Source organism: Protomyctophum bolini, assembly GCF_963924005.1.
Source record: "Protomyctophum bolini genome assembly, chromosome: 1".
In the NCBI taxonomy this organism is placed as follows: Eukaryota; Metazoa; Chordata; class Actinopteri; order Myctophiformes; family Myctophidae; genus Protomyctophum; species Protomyctophum bolini.
Window position 1 is genome coordinate 32,437,875 of NC_137862.1, and position 19,444 is coordinate 32,457,318.

The window sequence follows — 19,444 nt, forward strand, 5'->3', positions numbered from 1 at the left end:
CACTGGTTTAAAAGAGATAGGCAACCCGGTCACTGGCACACTGGCATGTGTGAGAGAGAGATTACTTTTTTATGTTCAAATGAAATATTCACGTTGTCTTGAATTAAGTCCAGTCCCATGATCACATCAGTATGCACATTACATCCTGCATTTAATTCCACATTCATTCAAACTCACATTCCTTGAACTCTGACCAAGGAGAGACTCTGGGAGATTGAGTCTAATAATCAATCAATACATCCTGATGTGAAAGAAGATATTTTTAAAGAAGAAGAAACAAACAGGAACAAACACCCGCATGATAAAGATAGCCTGAAACGTTGCTGTTTCCCTATTAAAAGTTGGTCACTGCATTTGAAGACAAGACATACCGACACCTAAGGGTGAAACCCAGCACCCTGTCACCACTCCCAGTTATAAAGATTATTTGTATGCATTAAAACAGTATGTCCATGCACCTGTCAGACTACTGACAAGACGTACGCACGCGTGCAGGCGTTTGTTCCTTTTTCATTGTTAGCCACTGTTAATCATCATAATCGCCCATGGCTGTGTACTTGTACGTGAGTACACAATGTACTTGATATGTATTATTGTGTACTGCCTGAACTGTATAGCATACTTTATAGTTAGCTACGGGAGACATCTCAGACAGCAAGGTCAGCCTTGCTGCAGTTAGAGGTTGTTATGTCTCAAGTGTTCCTGTCACGTCATTGGGATCCAGCTCTATATATTTACAGTATGTGTGTAATAAACTTTAGCGTGATACTGTCTCGTGTCCCGTTATTTGTTCTGCCGGGCCGGGCCCGCCGCCGCCGTCGGCGTACCAAAGGAATAATTCAACTGGATTGTCACACATCACCGACCACCCAGCCTGCACACACTACCGGTCTGTCAGAACCACACACCACCCAGCCTGCACACACACTATAACTGTCTGTCAGAACCACACACCACCCAGCCTGCACACACACTACCGGTCTGTCAGAACCACACACCACCCAGCCTGCACACACTACCAGTCTGTCAGAACCACACACCACCCAGCCTGCACACACTACCAGTCTGTCAGAACCACACACCACCCAGCCTACACACACTACCAGTCTGTCAGAACCACACACCACCCAGCCTACACACACTACCAGTCTGTCAGAACCACACACCACCCAGCCTGCACACACTACCGGTCTGCCAGAACCAGACGAGGGTCTAATTAGAGTTTACAACAGGCACCATACCCTCTCCTACGCACCTGTCGCCTGTAGGTGTGCAAAGGCCTTGCTTTTTATAAAGAAGAAGAAACAAAATATTGCCAATTATGTAAGGACAATCCAAATCAGATGGACACGTACTGACTATCAAGAAAATAAAAACAAGAGTTTATAATCTAAACGCTTGGGTTTAGTGTGTATGTTTTTGACATTGCCTTGTATGCAGTAGCCTACTATTTAGTTGTTCCAAAACAGACTAGAGAGAGAATTAGAGCATTGAAAGTTCTAATAATTGAGTATACATCGCCCTCTAGTGGGATGCAAAGGAAGTTGCATTGATAGAATGCAGAACAGTATAAAGTGAATTAAATTTTTACTTTTAGCCGTTTGTCTATTGAAAAAAAAACTAATGCTTGTTATATTAATCTTCATATAATTGGTCCTCACTAATGCTTGTTATATTAATCTTCATATAATTGGTCCTCACTAATGCTTGTTATATTAATCTTCATATAATTGGTCCTCACAAATAGTCATTAATCACAAAAGTCACAAAATGGTACCATTTCTGTCTATTCACTCAGTGTCTCAGAGCGGCTGTGGAAAGTTCAGAAGTATCACAAAAGGAAAATACTCAAGTAAACGTAAAGTATTTCGTGATTGTACTTGAGTAAATGTACTTAGGTTTACTGTGTTGCGGCTTCCGTGTCAACAATCGGCGCCGCCATCCCCGGATCCTGTCCTGGATTTCCTGTTTGACAGGAAGTCCCGGCCCGTCTCTCCGAAGGCGGCCGCCATGTCTTTGACGCTGCTGGATGAGTGGGGGCGTGCCTTCTGGACGCCGTCGTTTAGCGCCGCCCCCTTTTCCCGCCGCGGGACGTTGAGGCTCTTGGAGCGCAGCACCGGGTACGTGCAGTCGTCCTCGACCAATAGTAAGTGATCTGTGATGTTGGACTCCGCCTCTTCTGCCGATTGGTGGTCATCTCTGCGCTCCGTCTCTGTCTCCTGCCCGACGACGACGTGAGCCTGTCGGCAATTATTACATCATCAATTATTACATCATCAATTATTACATCATCAATTATTACATCATCAATTATTACATCATCAATTATTTGAGATCTTTGCAATTAGGGGGGTGTGTCTGTCTGTCTGTCTGTCTGTTTGCCCATCCATATTTTCAAATATAAACATAAAGTTAAAATGTTTACGAATATTTACATTTCTGGCCAATCAATCAATCAATCAATCAAAAAAGGTTGTGATGGTGACAGTCCTACCCCGATGACGTCACCACCATAGGGGACATGTCCGAAGGGGGAGGGGTGGACCTTGGCTCCCGGCGCGGGAGACTTTGTACCTGCAACAGAAATGCCCAACACTGGTCTTCATAGTTTTAGTCGACAAAATGAAAGGAAAACTCCAGGCTCATTGTCCTACTTCTATTGATCCTGAATGTCTCTGTCTAATTCTGCTTGGTACATTTTTGTATCGTGCATAGTTAATGAGATAATTTGCATATTAGATACATTAGCTGAAATAAAGATATAATAAATACATGAATGTATAATATGCAATAAGTTGGCATAGTAATATCTTTAGGGCACAAAATATTCACATTTTATCAAATATAATATATATGTATGTGAAATGAGGTTTTAATACATGGTGAAGCATATAGCACATGGCTGTTAAAATGTATAGTTATTAGTTACATGTGTACTGATGTAGTAACGCTAACGGCAGCAGCCCCCTACCTGCAGGGTTGTACAGCATGTCGCTCAGGGACCTCTGGGCGGCGCTCGGTGGTGAGGGGAGGTACTGCAGGACCCGTGAACGTTCCAGAGGAAAGGAGACTGCCACGCCCACTTTGACCTTCTCCAGGGTCATCGAAGTCATGGAGGTCACTGAGGTCAACTCCTCCTCTTTCTCCAAGGGCTGGACGAATGACGCAGTGGGGCCACACCCCCCGCCTTCCTTCATTGGTTCCTGGTGGGGGAGGGGGGGTGATATGTTTTGGTTTAAAGTAAACAACTATACTAGTGATAGTAATCTAACCTAAAACGAAGTAAAAAATTACTATTAAAAAACAATCAAAACCCAGGTTGGCAGAGGGAGAGTAGGGCCCAGAATTACAGCTTAGGCAATTGGCACCAGGCACGTGCAGGGGGGGGGGGCTAGGGAGGCTTGTGTGGGGGGCAAATAAGGGCTTGTGTGGTGGGGCCAATTAGTGCCATTGGCCCTTCAAGACGAACAATTGACAAGTAATGATAATTCCACTATCATAATGAATTATCTTTTAATCTGCCATCAGTCAGTTTTAGTTTCAGACTAATGAGAACATAGTGCTTATTTTACTGGCACAAGGGACGGACACCACAAAAAGACAACCCCCAAAAATCAGCGCACACTACGTGCCCCTACACATGTGCCCTTTTCTGGAGTTTGAGCCCCTGCCCCTAGCCTGACACTCAGCCTGAATTTTCATTTCGTTTCACTCCATTATTCAGTCTGAACGCCCTCCCTACTACAACCGTTTCTGGGATGGGCGTTGCCAAAGAGGCAGTCTTCGGTGATTGGTTCATACCAACCAATCAGAATAGTAGGAAAGCAGATGGCATTGTGTCAATCATGTGGCTATGGCTAACCTGTTTGCTAACCAAACAAACACAGCCAACGAGCGCTACTAGTATGTAAACAAAAAAAAAAAAATGTCGGATGATGATGTTTATAAAATCGCTCGTGTCTGTAAAGAAATTATTTATCATACGTCGATTTAATAGCCAGATTGATACGGCCGTGAGATACCGCAGTGGGGGCAGCCATGTTTGTTTGTGTCTGGACGGCACTGTTGTTTGACGTCATCGAGTTGAAACAACGCTGATTCGTCAGTTGGATTTCCAACCGAGTCTGAGACCTCCTTCGGGAGCGTCACCAGACCCTAAATCGCCTGAACATAATTTTTTAATGTGGCTAGCGATTCAGGGGCTGGAACCAGGCTACCCTGCCCCCTCAGTGCTCTCTGCACGGCCCTGATTGGCACTGGTTGAAAAACAGGTTAAAAAATCATGGGATCAAAATGTAAATGTTTAGATCAATAATGATGTAAACTGATAAAAACCTGGTTGATGTCAGTGTAGTGTGGTCGGTGCGTCTCAGTGTCAACGCTGTGCGTCTCGGTATCAACACTGTGCGTCTCGGTGTCGCAGGGCGATATCAGGATGTCTACGCTAGAGATGGATCTGGAGCGGTGTGCCTTCACCTCCAGCGTGGCCCCGTACTCCTTGGGCGCGGCAGTGTTGCTGGTTAGAGACCTGACGCTGGGCCGTCTCTGTGGACTCAGCTGACCTCTGACCTCGGAGTCCCCTGTAAGCGACTGACGCTCATCGCTGTCCAGCTGGAAGCTGCAGGAGGAAACCAGCTTTTGTTTGTTACACTTTCCTGTATCTCAGAGTTTTCTGTATATTTATGTACTTTTCTCAGAGTATCCGGAATTTGATTTAACTTTGAGTTGCAAACTTAGACAGTTCCCAAAATTACTTTTTCCCCCCCTATATATATATATATTTTTTTTTTGGTCGCATTCCTATGCCAATAGTTTGATTAACAGCAGTGGTTCCCTATGGAGACACAAAGAGTCTCCTTTGTGCCTCCATAGGGAACCACTAGTGGGCATCAAATTATTGGCAGTGACCCCTTCAAGGTTTTCCTTGATTTGATTACAATAAAAAATAGACAGTGCCAGGAGGAGGCAAGAAGCCATGGGGGCTTATATGAGGCCTCTACTTACTGTATATAAGATACAAAAAGGACATTTAACCCAAGCCAAGGAACGACAGGTTACGTTTTAAGCACTATAACCCCCTGTGCCAGGACGTAATTTTGCGTCTTTTTTTTTTACAATAGAAACGCTGGCCACTGGTCTGCGTTTCTATTGTAGTGTATACTGGCATGGATTGTGTTGAGCGCTCGTTTGCACTTCTGCATTTGACCACCAACTGTTGGTGGTCAAATGCAGAAGTAGAGTGTTTAGGTTTAGGTTTATTTATTTAGCACATAGTATAAAAAATAGACAATACATATCGAAGAACAAAAATACAATGCAAGGAAAGGAAGAAGCCAGCTGGCTCATTTGGAATCCTTTCCTGTATGGAAACGGTCATTGATTAAACAGATTAAAAGTTCATTAAGAACAATACAAAAGTCTACAAGTTGGCAAAGGCGGGCAGCTGTGCAATAAATAAATAAAAACACAGACTGCACAAAAAGGGGAAATAAACAATACTACAACAAACACACAAAAGAAAATATAACACATCAAAGTGCATCATGTAATCTACAGAGGAAAAAATAAGATATTTCTTTAGATGTTTCTGGAATATTGGCAAGGATAATGAGGATTTAAGTGAAGCATCTAGGGAATTCCATAGATGAGGGCCTCTAAATTTGATGAAAGATTGATGTTTGGAAGTGCGACAAATTCAAAATCATCTCTTTGCCTTGTGGGGTAGGAGTGAATGTCAGAAGTAACACTGAAATAATTGTGAAAAGAAGAGGGAATGTCTTGTTTGCATTTTATTTATTTAAACATAAATAAACAGGTCTGAAAAACGTTTACTTTGTCAAGTGTTGAGTGTTCTTCCGCCACTGAGCAACTTCCATTGAAATGAATAGCACACTATCCACACTATGTCCACACTATGCTTTATAACTCTTTATGAACTGGTATGTTCACTTCTGTTTTTCTTTTTTTCCCCCCTTTTTTTAAGATTTGTTTTTTGGCTTTGCTGCCTTTATTGATAGTTTCAAGATGAAGATAGACAGGAAAGAGGGAGAGAGAGAGATACGCAGCAACGGTCATTATGTTTAGGGTACCCCGGTAACAAGCCGAGGGCTTAATTGATCTCAGAATAGATGTAGAAGACGTATTTGTTATATGTAGTAGCAGAAACATAATTTGCCTTTCTTGATGCATTAACGAGCATCAACGAGCATCATCTGAAACGCACACACACACACACACACACACACACACACACACTTACTTCACCAATTTCATCGTAACACCACCATTCTGTGACCAAGTGAGTGGCCAAGATTTTGGGTATTGGAATTTGGATTTAGAGTTAGGAGCGGTCTGAAAATGTAGTTCTCGTACAACTGTGTAATGCCAAATTATAAATATTGATGATGGATTGAATTGTTGAATTTGATTAACCGTTGCACCCAGTAATTATTTTTAATTGATAAAGTAATTACATACCGGTAAAGACTATAGTTAGTAGTCTGTTTTATCGTTAACGTACCGGTAGATACTGCATCCGTCGGCACTGTTGATGCTGCTGTGTCGGCGCAGCGCGTCCTTCTCAGCGAGGGAGCCGCTGCCCCCTAGTGGACGGAGCAGCTGGGCTGACTCCACCCCCGCCAGCCTCTCCAGAGAGAACAGCATGCGAGAGGAGTAGTCCTCCATCTGAGAGAGACGTAGGTCCACCGTCTGGAGAGACGCCTTCATGTGGTGTTCCCTCTCATTGACCTCCTCCAGACGCATGGCCATGTTCTCTACCCTGTAGACACATTATTGGATGGATGGATGGATGGATGGATGGATGGCACAGTAGTTTAGGAGTATGTAAAGGAAGTACTGTTGTGTACACAAAAAACTAAGGTAAAACAAAACAAGAATCATCAACAATACAGAGCAAAGGTAAACATACGGTAGGTAAAAACAAATAAAGTGTCCATTACAGTCAGCTAGTGCATCATAAGTGTCTCAGTGTATCTCGTCAAAGAGTCGTCGTAAAAACAAATAATGAAGATTAACGTTATAGTGCCAAGTGGCTCTTATCCATATACTGTAATAAGTATAAATAAATAATAACACAGATTGTTATATTATTCCTACCTCTCAGAAGTGACTCTGATTCGCTCGTTGTTGGACGACTGCGTCTCGTCCTCCTTCTCTCTGAAGTATTCCTCCAGACATTGTTCCTCAAACTCATACAAGCTCTTCAGTTCCTCAGGGTTTAACACCAGCTCTGTTTAAAATATGATTCATATCAAATGATATGATTATCATTGATTAATAATATATTAATATCGTTCAAACTCATAGAGACTTCATAGTCAGGCGAGAATAATTCATACAAGGAGACCTTTATACCAGTACCACCCTAATTGATAATCAACATCGGGCCACGCTCCTCACTGGCAGGCGAGCCAGTAGGATTTACAACAGTACGACCTCCCCTTAGGGGCTCTTCAACAGCAGGCGAGCCAGTAGGCTACAACAAGTAGGGGCTCCTCACTAGCAGGTAAAGCAGTAGGATACAACAAGTATGACTTCCAGGTGGGGGCTCCTCACTGGCTGGTAAAGCAGTAGGATACAACAAGTATGACCTCCCGGTAGGGGCTCCTCACTAGCAGGTAAAGCAGTAGGATACAACAAGTATGACCTCCCGGTAGGGGCTCCTCACTAGCAGGTAAAGCAGTAGGATACAACAAGTATGACTTCCAGGTGGGGGCTCCTCACTGGCTGGTGAACCAGTAGGTAACACAGTATGACCTCTCGGTGGGGGCTCGATCACTGGCATAGGATACAACAGCATAGCAATGTGTGTAGACTCTGTAGAGCAATGTGTGTGGGGAGGAATTCATTGGCGTGACGACAACATTGTGGAGAAAAAGGGCTCAGAACAAACAAACACAGTTCTTACGCAAGCCTCTCTCGCCGTGCTCGTCGTGTTCGTGCCCCTCGGCTTTGACTTTGCGTCGGCAGCGGCAGCACAGCCGTCTGAGCAGGATGTAGATGTGAGGGAGGATGATGAGGGGAGGAGGAAGAACGGGCCGGTCGTGGAAGGTCATGATCAGCTGGTAGCGCTGGAACTTCCAGATCTGGTTGGAGACAGACTTCACCTCGAAGAACGTGTTGCTGTGGCAACAGAAAACAACATCAACAGACACGCGTCAATTCAGTTCAGTAGCTGGTCGCCAACCACAGAGTCTGCGGGGTTGCAATCCACTGTGGTACATCCGGCTTTGACTATACGAACACAGCTGGCCCATGTTTAGGGGGAGGAAAGCCGGGCAGTGAGGAGGGTGATATTTGTCATTGTATGTAAACTAGAATTTCGCCGCCCTTCAGATGCTCATCCTAGAGTTACGTTGCAGCGCAATATGGGGAGAAGGAAATTGCGGGATTTGACAGACACTCTGAGCTGTGTTTTTTAACCCAGTATTGTGGCCTTCATAAAGAGTAACGGATGGGTTATTATTATTATGTGTTGTTAACTTGTTGTGTATTCTTTTGATTAGTGATGCTGAAATCAAACTGCACACACACGCTCACGTGAGTCCGTGGTGGGACTGGGAAATAAAACATGCGCAGAAGAACTTGGCAGGCGACTGCGCATTTTCTGGCGTGTGTGTGTGCCATTTCAGCTGTGTTTTTAAACCCAGTGTTGTGGCCGTCACATGTAACAGATGGCTACACAGTACACATCGTAGACACATACGCACACTCTGGGTAAATAGTATGTGTACTGCCCACACACACACACACACACACACACACACACACACACACACACACACACACACACACACACACACACACACACACACACACACACACACACACACACACACACACACACACTCGTGACGCGGAGGGTAAGTCTGTGACGTCACTGCCGTGTGAGTGTAGTGTGTATAGGACGGCATTGCAGAAGTGAGTAGAGCGGTCTTGGCATAACGTAGCTGTTGACTTTGGGTCCCTTGTCCGTGTGTTGGGGACAACTTTTCAAATGTATAATGATGATGATGATGCACTCCTCCGGGCTGGGGAAGGAGGGGGGATGAAGGTTCTACGTCCAACACGTACGACAACACACAAATGTGTGTGTGGGGGGGGGGATTCATTGCCATAACGACTAAATTGGGGAGAAAACATACTATGAAAACCTCGATAACCATACATGGAGAATACTGGACCATCACCTTGATATGCATATATGGAGCCGGCCAGCAACTCTACATCTGACCTCAAACCCATAGATCTCCATATATGGAGCTGACCTGTTCTGAAATTCCATAATGTAGATCCTCCCCACCCATCCTTCCTCTTTGATGTCTCCCTTTTGACTGATGCCTGTCCATTCAAACTCTAGACAGGCCCGCCCCAAATTCTCAACAGGCCCTAAACTAAGGCCCGGCCCGACCCTACCCTGGGCCCTCATCAAACCCTGTACACTCAAGACACTGCCCCTGCTGCTACCCTTAGATCACCATATATGGTGAACACCGGACATTTAAAGGGTCTTACTGAACACAGGACATTTAAAGGGTCTTACTGAACACAGGACATTTAAAGGGCCTTACTGAACACAGGACATTTAAAGGGTCTTACTGAACACAGGACATTTAAAGGGTCTTACTGAACACAGGACATTTAAAGGGTCTTACTGAACACAGGACATTTAAAGGGTCTTACTGAACACAGGACATTTAAAGGGTCTTACTGAACACAGGACATTTAAAGGGCCTTACTGAACACAGGACATTTAAAGGGTCTTACTGAACACAGGACATTTAAAGGGTCTTACTGAACACCGGACATTTAAAGGGTCTTACTGAACACAGGACATTTAAAGGGTCTTACTGAACACAGGACATTTAAAGGGTCTTACTGAACACAGGACATTTAAAGGGCCTTACTGAACACAGGACATTTAAAGGGCCTTACTGAACACAGGACATTTAAAGGGTCTTACTGAACACAGGACATTTAAAGGGTCTTACTGAACACAGGACATTTAAAGGGTCTTACTGAACACAGGACATTTAAAGGGTCTTACTGAACACAGGACATTTAAAGGGTCTTACTGAACACAGGACATTTAAAGGGCCTTACTGAACACAGGACATTTAAAGGGTCTTACTGAACACAGGACATTTAAAGGGTCTTACTGAACACCGGACATTTAAAGGGTCTTACTGAACACAGGACATTTAAAGGGTCTTACTGAACACAGGACATTTAAAGGGTCTTACTGAACACAGGACATTTAAAGGGCCTTACTGAACACAGGACATTTAAAGGGCCTTACTGAACACAGGACATTTAAAGGGTCTTACTGAACACAGGACATTTAAAGGGTCTTACTGAACACAGGACATTTAAAGGGTCTTACTTGAACACAGCGATCAGCAGGTTGACCAGCAGGATGTTTGCCACCAGAAGGTAACAGGCCATGATGGCAGGAGTTAGAGCGGCTCCAGGGATGCATTGAGGAAGCTTCTTACCGTCTTCATCGTACATGTTGTCACCGCATGGAGCTGGAATACATTATTATTATTAGTATTAGTATTAGTACTACTAGTAGTAGTAGTAGTAGTCGTCGTTGTAGTAGTAATAGTAGTAGTAGTAGTAGTATTGTACATCTCATGGAGCTGGAATACAGGATTATGATTATTTATGATTATTCATATTTCTTAAAAAAGCAGTGACACGGTACTTATGTCTTACATATAAAAAAGAATACTTGTTTATATGTTAAACTCCATGTATTGCTCCCAGAATCCATAATGATTTGATTTGTATTGTATTGCTAGCGTGTGCTGATGATGAATTGAATACATTGGACCACAATGGAAAACAAGCCCTTTTAGCATTGTTCATGAGTGATGCACTAAACACGTTGTATGTTCCATAAAGTGACAATAAGCATCTTATCTTGTACTTGCTGTACTGTTTGCAATTGGTCATCAATCAATCAATCAATACTTATTTCCATTTGTAGCAGGGTGTGATACTTACGGTTGATCTCCATGGCGTACACTGAGCCAGCCAGGAGTTGAGGAAAACACCAGAAACAAAAGAAAAGAGAACAGTAATAACACAACATAAACTGCACAAACATGCATACCATGGACCTTTATCTTTAAAGTGTATGCATTTTCTGTCCACACCCTTCACTCATGTAAACTGCTTAAATAAGGTACCAAAATAGAATGACTTGGTCAGTCGGGCGACTCGGTCCAGTCACTATCTTGTGGCTGGTCAAGCCCAGCCAGCCAGGCTCCTGTGAGCCTATGCTGTGCTTTGCTGCCGTGTACTTTGAAATAAACATCTGAGGAACATCTCATTTGCTGTCTACCGTCTCAACTTTTCTCCTGCTCTCCTAGTTTTTGGTTAGGGACAATAGGGTGTCCTGTAAAATAATTTACGGCAAGATCATTTTATGTTTGGTTGCGCTTGGGTGTTGCGCTCTGAAAATAGGCTATTTTCAGCATGCAACCAAGTTTAAAATGAAGCATTACGACACCATTAAGGCCCGCTAAAATATATTTTTTGTAGACACTACTACTAAAATCATGTGATATTCTTTCGACTAAAACTAAAACTTTTCAGATGACTAAAATATGTAATAATAAAGTACGGTAAATATATTTTTTATTTGAATAACTGAAACTAAATAAAAGTGCATGGAGTCAGAGATCCATCCTAACAACTCAATGCTAACAGGCTACAGCATCAATGTTTTGGGAGCAAAGTTAGACCCAAAAATTGCAGATCTACAAGTTCACAATGTGTTGCAAATGCCACACATTAGCATAGCAGACGCTCTTAATCCAGAGCGGCGTACAGTAAACAAGGAAAACAAGAGGTAATACATCCAATGCATAGAAGGATGTCATCTAGGATCATAAGTAAACCATGAACCTAAACAGTATAATAAAGGAAAAACAATAATCTATACATTGAAGTTATAAATCACATCGATAATGATCTGTCTACATTACATCCATTTTTATAGCCTTGGCATACGCCTGCCCTGCATGGTTGTCAAGGCTATTGGGCATAAGGGCAAGTGCTGCTACGACAAGGTGGAGTCTGAAGAGGTGATGGAGGCTTCAGACTACGGCAGTACATTAACAGTACATCCTTCCGATGGGAGCAGCAGGCTGAAGTAAGTTTTGTCCCCCACACTACAAGACTGCTAAACGGCCGTGTATGCTGACCAGTTTTTTAGATGAGTTTAGTATTGTTTAATCTTTTTATATGCGTTTAGTATTGTTATTTAAGTACTGCTTTTATTTCTGTGTACTGTATTTTAATCCTCCTAGGAGGATTGTCAGATAAGCCTGAAACTCGCTCAAAGAACTTTACGATGAAAAGTTATCAAAGGCGTGAGTTTTCGTAAAAAACAGCATGACCGTGGCGAAGCGTCAAACTTAAACGCCAAACAGTGAGTGAAAATAGCTGATCTACATGGTCAAGTTTTTCTTTTTTGAGTGGTGCAACCACTGTTGTGCAGCCTAATACACACACACACACACACATATTAACTGTATGATGATTTCGGGTGTGTGACTGTACAGTACAGTACAGTACAGTACAGTACAGTAGAGGGAGTACAGTAGAGGGACCCCCTGGGGACCCTCACACGGTAACTCTGTCATTTCTCGACCGTTTCGGACGAGGGGCGGCTCGCCGGAACCGGGGCTCGTTCCTGTGGGTCTGAAAGTTCCGGGGACCCCCACACGGAGTTGCACCACTCACTTCACACGGGTGTGATTTTTTCTATGTAGCCAATTTTTTCAGCAATTTTCGTACAGACTTGTGGTTAATGTAATTGGACGCAGATCACAGTCCTTGTTCTTCATTGGTTTTACTTAGCTCTGCCCCCTCTTCTTCGAAATTTGACAGTTCCTATTTTTTGCTATAACTTTTGAAAATTATTATTATTATGACATTAATATGTTTATAACGTTTATAATGTTGTTATTGGCCGCTGAGTCAGGAAACGTGGTCTTACGATGAACTTTGGTCTTACGGTCTATGGAGTCAGCAAAAACCTCTCCGTAGATCATCCAGTATGGCATGTAGAAGATGTTCCGGGCCAGCCGCCATGTCGGCTTTTCATCTGGGTGGAGGATGGCCTGCCGTGCTACACCGAAACTCATCAGGACCACCAGCATGATGACCACAAAGTACAGCATGTCAATCATCTGAAAATACATAGAAAATACATGAAGTAGAGCATGCCTATCACCTGTAATATTGTAGCGACCCCGCGAAAGACCCGGCTGTAACTTGCTCCTTCAAAGGGAGCTATCTCTCTAAATGCTCGGCCACAACCCGCATCTTCCAAAGCGAGCTAGGTCTCTGAAGACCCGGCCGTAACTTGCTTCTCCAATGGGAGCCAGCTCTCGATTGGCGTTGATTGTTGCATGCCGGTCTGCCAAGCTGGAGACCAGGGTTCGATCCCTACCTCCGTGCTCAATAAAGGTGAAAACGAAATGAAAATCACACTTGTGTGAATTGAGAGGCGCCTCACTTCTTTAAACAAACATTAAAAGTCCATAGACGTGGCTGCCATATGACGAAATTTCCGAAAGCCATACGTTGGGAGGGGTAGCGCCCCTCAAAAATCTGATAAAGAAATTTTAAACTATAATGAAGTAATGGCCCACACTCACCATCTTCCCTATCATCATGACGTACGGCCCCAGGTACTTGTTGACGCCAAAGATGTCCAGAACACGTATGTACCTGTAGAACATACATGTAGTACATGTAAAACACATTGACCTTAGTGACTGTCAGGCAGTGGTGGAGAGTAACTAAATACATTTACTTAAGTACTGTACTTGAATACACATTTAAGGTAGTTGTGCTTTACTTAGTTGTACTCCACTAGATCCAAATATTGTACTTTTACTTTTAACCACTTCAGCCCTATACAAATTTCAGCTATTTTCCAAAGATTTGAAAACTTGAAATGGGACATTATGCATGAGTACTTTTACTTTTGGTACTTACAGTAGGATATGGCCGCCATGCAGACATACAGTATGTTGGACACTCGTTTACATGGTTTTGTTGAAAGTATTTTAGATACCAGGTTATTGAAACAGCTGCAAGGTTCATTGCTTACCTGCTATCCTATAGTTGCAAGGTACAGATTATTCTTTTCCTCAAATGCTGAATACATAATGGACTTGATATGGAAAGGGTTGAAAGCCACCATACCAGAAGATGATGTCCACACAGTAAAGGGTTGAAAGCCACCATACCAGAAGATGATGTCCACACAGTAGATGAAAGGGTTGAAAGCCACCATACCAGAAGATGATGTCCACACAGTAGATGACTTGATATGGAAAGGGTTGGAAGCCACCATACCAGAAGATGATGTCCACACAGTAAAGGGTTGAAAGCCACCATACCAGAAGATGATGTCCACACAGTAGATGAAAGGGTTGAAAGCCACCATACCAGAAGATGATGTCCACACAGTAGATGAAAGGGTTGAAAGCCACCATACCAGAAGATGATGTCCACACAGTAGATGACTTGATATGGAAAGGGTTGGAAGCCACCATACCAGAAGATGATGTCCACACAGTAGATGAAAGGGTTGAAAGCCACCATACCAGAAGATGATGTCCACACAGTAGATGAAAGGGTTGAAAGCCACCATACCAGAAGATGATGTCCACACAGTAGATGATAAAGGGTTGAAAGCCACCATACCAGAAGATGATGTCCACACAGTAGATGAGATGAAAGCCACCATACCAGAAGATGATGTCCACACAGTAGATGAAGGGTTGAAAGCCACCATACCAGAAGATGATGTCCACACAGTAGATGAAAGGGTTGAAAGCCACCATACCAGAAGATGATGTCCACACAGTAAAGGGTTGAAAGCCACCATACCAGAAGATGATGTCCACACAGTAGATGAAGGGTTGAAAGCCACCATACCAGAAGATGATGTCCACACAGTAGATGAAGGGTTGAAAGCCACCATACCAGAAGATGATGTCCACACAGTAGATGAAGGGTTGAAAGCCACCATACCAGAAGATGATGTCCACACAGTAGAAGAAGGGTTGAAAGCCACCATACCAGAAGATGATGTCCACACAGTAAAGGGTTGAAAGCCACCATACCAGAAGATGATGTCCACACAGTAGATGAAGGGTTGAAAGCCACCATACCAGAAGATGATGTCCACACAGTAAAGGGTTGAAAGCCACCATACCAGAAGATGATGTCCACACAGTAGATGAAGGGTTGAAAGCCACCATACCAGAAGATGATGTCCACACAGTAGATGAAGGGTTGAAAGCCACCATACCAGAAGATGATGTCCACACAGTAGATGAAGGGTTGAAAGCCACCATACCAGAAGATGATGTCCACACAGTAGAAGAAGGGTTGAAAGCCACCATACCAGAAGATGATGTCCACACAGTAGATGACGCGGCCGTAGCCCATGTAGGGCTCGGTCTGCAGGCGGAGCAGCAGACCCAGGAGGAAGGTGCAGATGGCGGCCAGGTCGGTGATGTTCCAGTACTCCTCCAACCACACGTTGATCTTCTGCTTCAGCTTCCCTGGTTCCGACATCAGGATCTGGTGGAGGTACATGAGAACATGATGTAGGCATGAGGGTTCATCTTGAGTCGACTAAAACTATGACGAAACATGCTCGTCGACTACCTTTTTTCCACAGAAGAAAACAAAAAAAAAAAAAAACAAAGACAGGTAATTTTATAATTGGCTGCGTGCAGGTGTCGCATTCCGAAAATAGCCATGAATTCAGTGACCGACCAATCAGAATCAAGCATTCAACCAAGCCGTGAAACACATTTGGTTATTGGTCATACAGTATCTCAGATTGATGTGATTGGACATACAGTATGTATCAGATTGTACCTGTCGGACTTTCTCCAGTCCCAGAGTGATGATGTAAGAGATGACGATCCACTCCTGGAGAGACGGCCATCGTTCCATCTTCACCAGGATGATGTAGTTGTACAGAGCCAGATAAACCAGGTAGCAGAGCTATAAATATATACATCTGTTATAAACACTGACACAGATAAACCAGGGAGATCTAAGTATAAATATATACATCTGTTATCATTTAAACACTGACGCAGATAAACCAGGTAGGAGATCTGTTTAATACAACAACATATTATAACATACGATACGATACTGTACATAATCCTACAGACCCAGGTAAACCAGGTATGTTCTATAGCGTTAGAAGAAGTTATCCTTCTAGCTATGTTACTTTCCAGCCGTTGCACGCAGCTCCCGGTAGAGAAGCCTCTCGTCTGTAATAAAAAAATAAAATACACTTTCGCTACTCACCAAAACAAAGACAGTTTAGTAGTTCCCACTACTTTCCTTAGTGGGAACACTCAGAGCCCCCCACCTGACGTCTAACATACACGTTTTGGCCAGAAAATAAAAATAAAATGTACTTGCCGTGTTGAACCAGAACTTGGTATAGGGGGCGCTGTAGAACTCATAGATCTTCGTGCTGAAGGGAACTCGGCGTTGGTTCCTCAGGCCGTCCTCCTCATCGCCTTTCTTAGACATGCTGTCTACGTTGGACACACCGTCCTGAGCACGCACGCATACATACACACATGTCCACACAAAAGGAAACACAAATATTACGGTGCAGTGAGGTTACATCCATAAAGTCTAAGGCATAATGTCCTCATGATTAGACCAAGCATGTCAAGTCACCCAGCTGACAATCATAGCAGAGACAGCAGAACACTCTTCCAGCCCGAGCTCCTGCCTCGTTTCTGGGCACCACAAGTTGTCGAAACCCTCTCTAACAACCAGTCCACGGGCATGTCCCAGACTGGACTACCAGAGGAAACCCCCTCTAACAACCAGTCCGCGGGCATGTCCCAGACTGGACTACCAGAGGAAACCCCCTCTAACAACCAGTCCGCGGGCATGTCCCAGACTGGACTACCAGAGGAAACCCCCTCTAACAACCAATCCGCGGCCATGTCCCAGACTGGACTACCAGAGGAAACACAATTGGCCCGTGTTCGGGGGAGGGAAGCCGGGCGGGGAGGAGGGTGATATTGGTCATTGCATGTCTGCCTACTCCTACGGGCTGGGGACGGCACCTGTGAGGAGGGAGTGTTGGGCAGGAGGAGTAGTCCTCCCGGTGGGGGCTCCTCACCGGTAGGTGAGTCAGTAACTACAACAGGAATTAATTGGCATAATAACTAAATTAGGGAGAAACAGGAGGGTAAATATAATTGGCTACTCTAAATTAAATAAATAAAAAGGCTGCTCTACCTTGCTGGACTGACTTGTTGTAATATATATTATGTATTTGCTCTGGCAGTAAATGAGTTAAATAAATAAAGAGGCTGCTGTACCTTGGTGGACTTGTTGTCGTCGTCCTTCTCCTCGTTCTCCTTGGAGTTGAAGGTGCTCTCATCTCCTCTGAAGTTAAACAGGAGGATGGAGGGAGGAAACACGATGCCCACAATCACCTGGAGGAGAAGAGGAGGAGAAACATCTAAACATGATGAACTAGAGGAGAAATATCTAAACATGATGGTTTTTGGATGGTTGGTGGTTGCTGTAACTGAATACATTTTTAAATGCTATCTTTTGTTAAGTTTCTATTACCTTTTCAATCCTGCACCTGACAAATAACCCTAATAAAACTAACATTAAAACTAATAAAAACTATAGCAAAAAAACGAAAAACAACAAGCATGCAATATTCAAAAAGAACTAAAACTCTGTCTGTCTGTCTGTCTGTCTGTCTGTCTGTCTGTCTGTCTGTCTGTCTGTCCGCCTACCTTCAGTCCGTTGCCCTTGCCCATGCGCAGGCAGCCCATCCACATGCATGTCTGTCTGCCTGCCTACCTTCAGTCCGTTGCTCTTGCCCATGCGCAGGCAGCCCATCCACATGTCGGTGAGCAGCATCTGGCTGCAGGTGTGAGCGATGAAGTCTCTGTGCTTGGCGGCCACGGCCAGCTTCAGGTTGGTGGAGTTGCTCCAGTTCTTCAGTTCGTAGGTCAACAGCTTCATGGCCACCTGCTCATCGTTCCTGTAGGACTGGTCCAAGAGCTCATAGGCCAGCTGGCCGAATTCTCTGAGGAGGGTGTGTTCAGGAACCGTGTTAAATAGCTCTATTATTGTTCAGTAACAGTGTTAAATAGCTCTATATTGTTCAGCAACAGTGTTAAATAGCTCTATTATTGTTCAGTAACAGTGTTAAATAGCTCTATTATTGGTCAGTAACAGTGTTAAATAGCTCTATATTGTTCAGTAACAGTGTTAAATAGCTCTATATTGTTCAGTAACAGTGTTAAATAGCTCTATATTGTTCAGTAACAGCGTTAAATAGCTCTATTATTGTTCAGGAACTGTGTTAAATAGCTCTATATTGTTCAGTAACAGTGTTAAATAGCTCTATTATTGTTCAGTAACTGTTAAATAGCTCTATATTGTTCAGTAACTGTTAAATAGCTCTATATTGTTCAGTAACAGTGTAGCTCAGTACTATTGTGGTAGTATAATCATTGCGTTGTTTGTCCAGTAACAGTTTTAAATAAATCTACATTGTTCAGGAACATTGTTAAATAACTATATTGTTCAGGAACATTGTTAAATAACTATATTGTTCAGTAACAGTGTTAAATAACTAAATTGTTCAGTAACAGTGTTAAATAACTATAGTGTTCAGTAACAGTTAAATAACTATATTGTTCAGTAACAGTGTTAAATAACCATATTGTTCAGTAACAGTGTTAAGTAACTATATTGTTCAGTAACACTGTTAAATAACTATATTGTTCAGTAACTGTTAAATAACTATATTGTTCAGTAACAGTGTAAAATAACTATATTGTTCAGTAACAGTTAAATACCGGTAACTATATTGTTCAGTAACGGTGTTAAATAACTATATTGTTCAGTAACAGTTAAATAACTATATTGTTCAGTAACAGTTAAATAACTATATTCTTCAGTAACAGTGTTAAATATCTCTATATTGTGATAGTAATAATTGCAATAGAGTGATAGTGTTCATTAACAGTGTTAAATAGCTCTATATTGTTCAGTAACAGTGTTAAATACTAGCTTTACATTGTTCAGTAACAGTGTTAAATAGTGTTCTAACTTGGAGTTGTTCTCCAGGTCTTGGTAGATGTCGTCGACCAGCTCAGACTGTGAGGACTCGTGGGCCATGGCCTTGTAGAGCTTACAGGCCACCAGGGCTTTGGCCATGGCCTCCTCACCACGCTGCCACAGGAACAGCGCCATCTTCTGACGCTTCATGAGCACGGCCCACACCATCAGCTCATGGAAGGGGAACTGGAAGCGGCTGACCTAAACATGGGTATTTTAGATCAGCCGCGTTGATTTCGTCAACTAAAACTAT

General features: G+C 43.2%; 1 protein-coding gene across 1 annotated transcript in view; it reads right to left on the reverse strand.

Annotated features, from left to right (window-relative positions):
- Window positions 1–1,922: 1,922 nt before the first annotated feature.
- The window catches only part of LOC308320072 (transient receptor potential cation channel subfamily M member 1-like), a gene marked incomplete at both ends in the record, with an annotated part of 54,202 nt that continues 36,680 nt past the window's right edge, over window positions 1,923–19,444 (reverse strand). Inside the window, 17 exons of the mRNA XM_080770384.1 lie at window positions 1,923–2,240; window positions 2,495–2,574; window positions 2,972–3,203; window positions 4,336–4,618; window positions 6,521–6,778; window positions 7,117–7,249; window positions 7,928–8,142; window positions 10,403–10,547; window positions 11,029–11,049; window positions 13,049–13,223; window positions 13,695–13,767; window positions 15,458–15,636; window positions 15,940–16,068; window positions 16,501–16,638; window positions 17,424–17,540; window positions 17,923–18,151; window positions 19,184–19,392. Coding sequence (XP_080626510.1) covers window positions 1,923–2,240; window positions 2,495–2,574; window positions 2,972–3,203; window positions 4,336–4,618; window positions 6,521–6,778; window positions 7,117–7,249; window positions 7,928–8,142; window positions 10,403–10,547; window positions 11,029–11,049; window positions 13,049–13,223; window positions 13,695–13,767; window positions 15,458–15,636; window positions 15,940–16,068; window positions 16,501–16,638; window positions 17,424–17,540; window positions 17,923–18,151; window positions 19,184–19,392 — 2,934 coding nt within the window. The remainder of the gene's footprint in view (window positions 2,241–2,494; window positions 2,575–2,971; window positions 3,204–4,335; window positions 4,619–6,520; window positions 6,779–7,116; window positions 7,250–7,927; window positions 8,143–10,402; window positions 10,548–11,028; window positions 11,050–13,048; window positions 13,224–13,694; window positions 13,768–15,457; window positions 15,637–15,939; window positions 16,069–16,500; window positions 16,639–17,423; window positions 17,541–17,922; window positions 18,152–19,183; window positions 19,393–19,444) is intronic.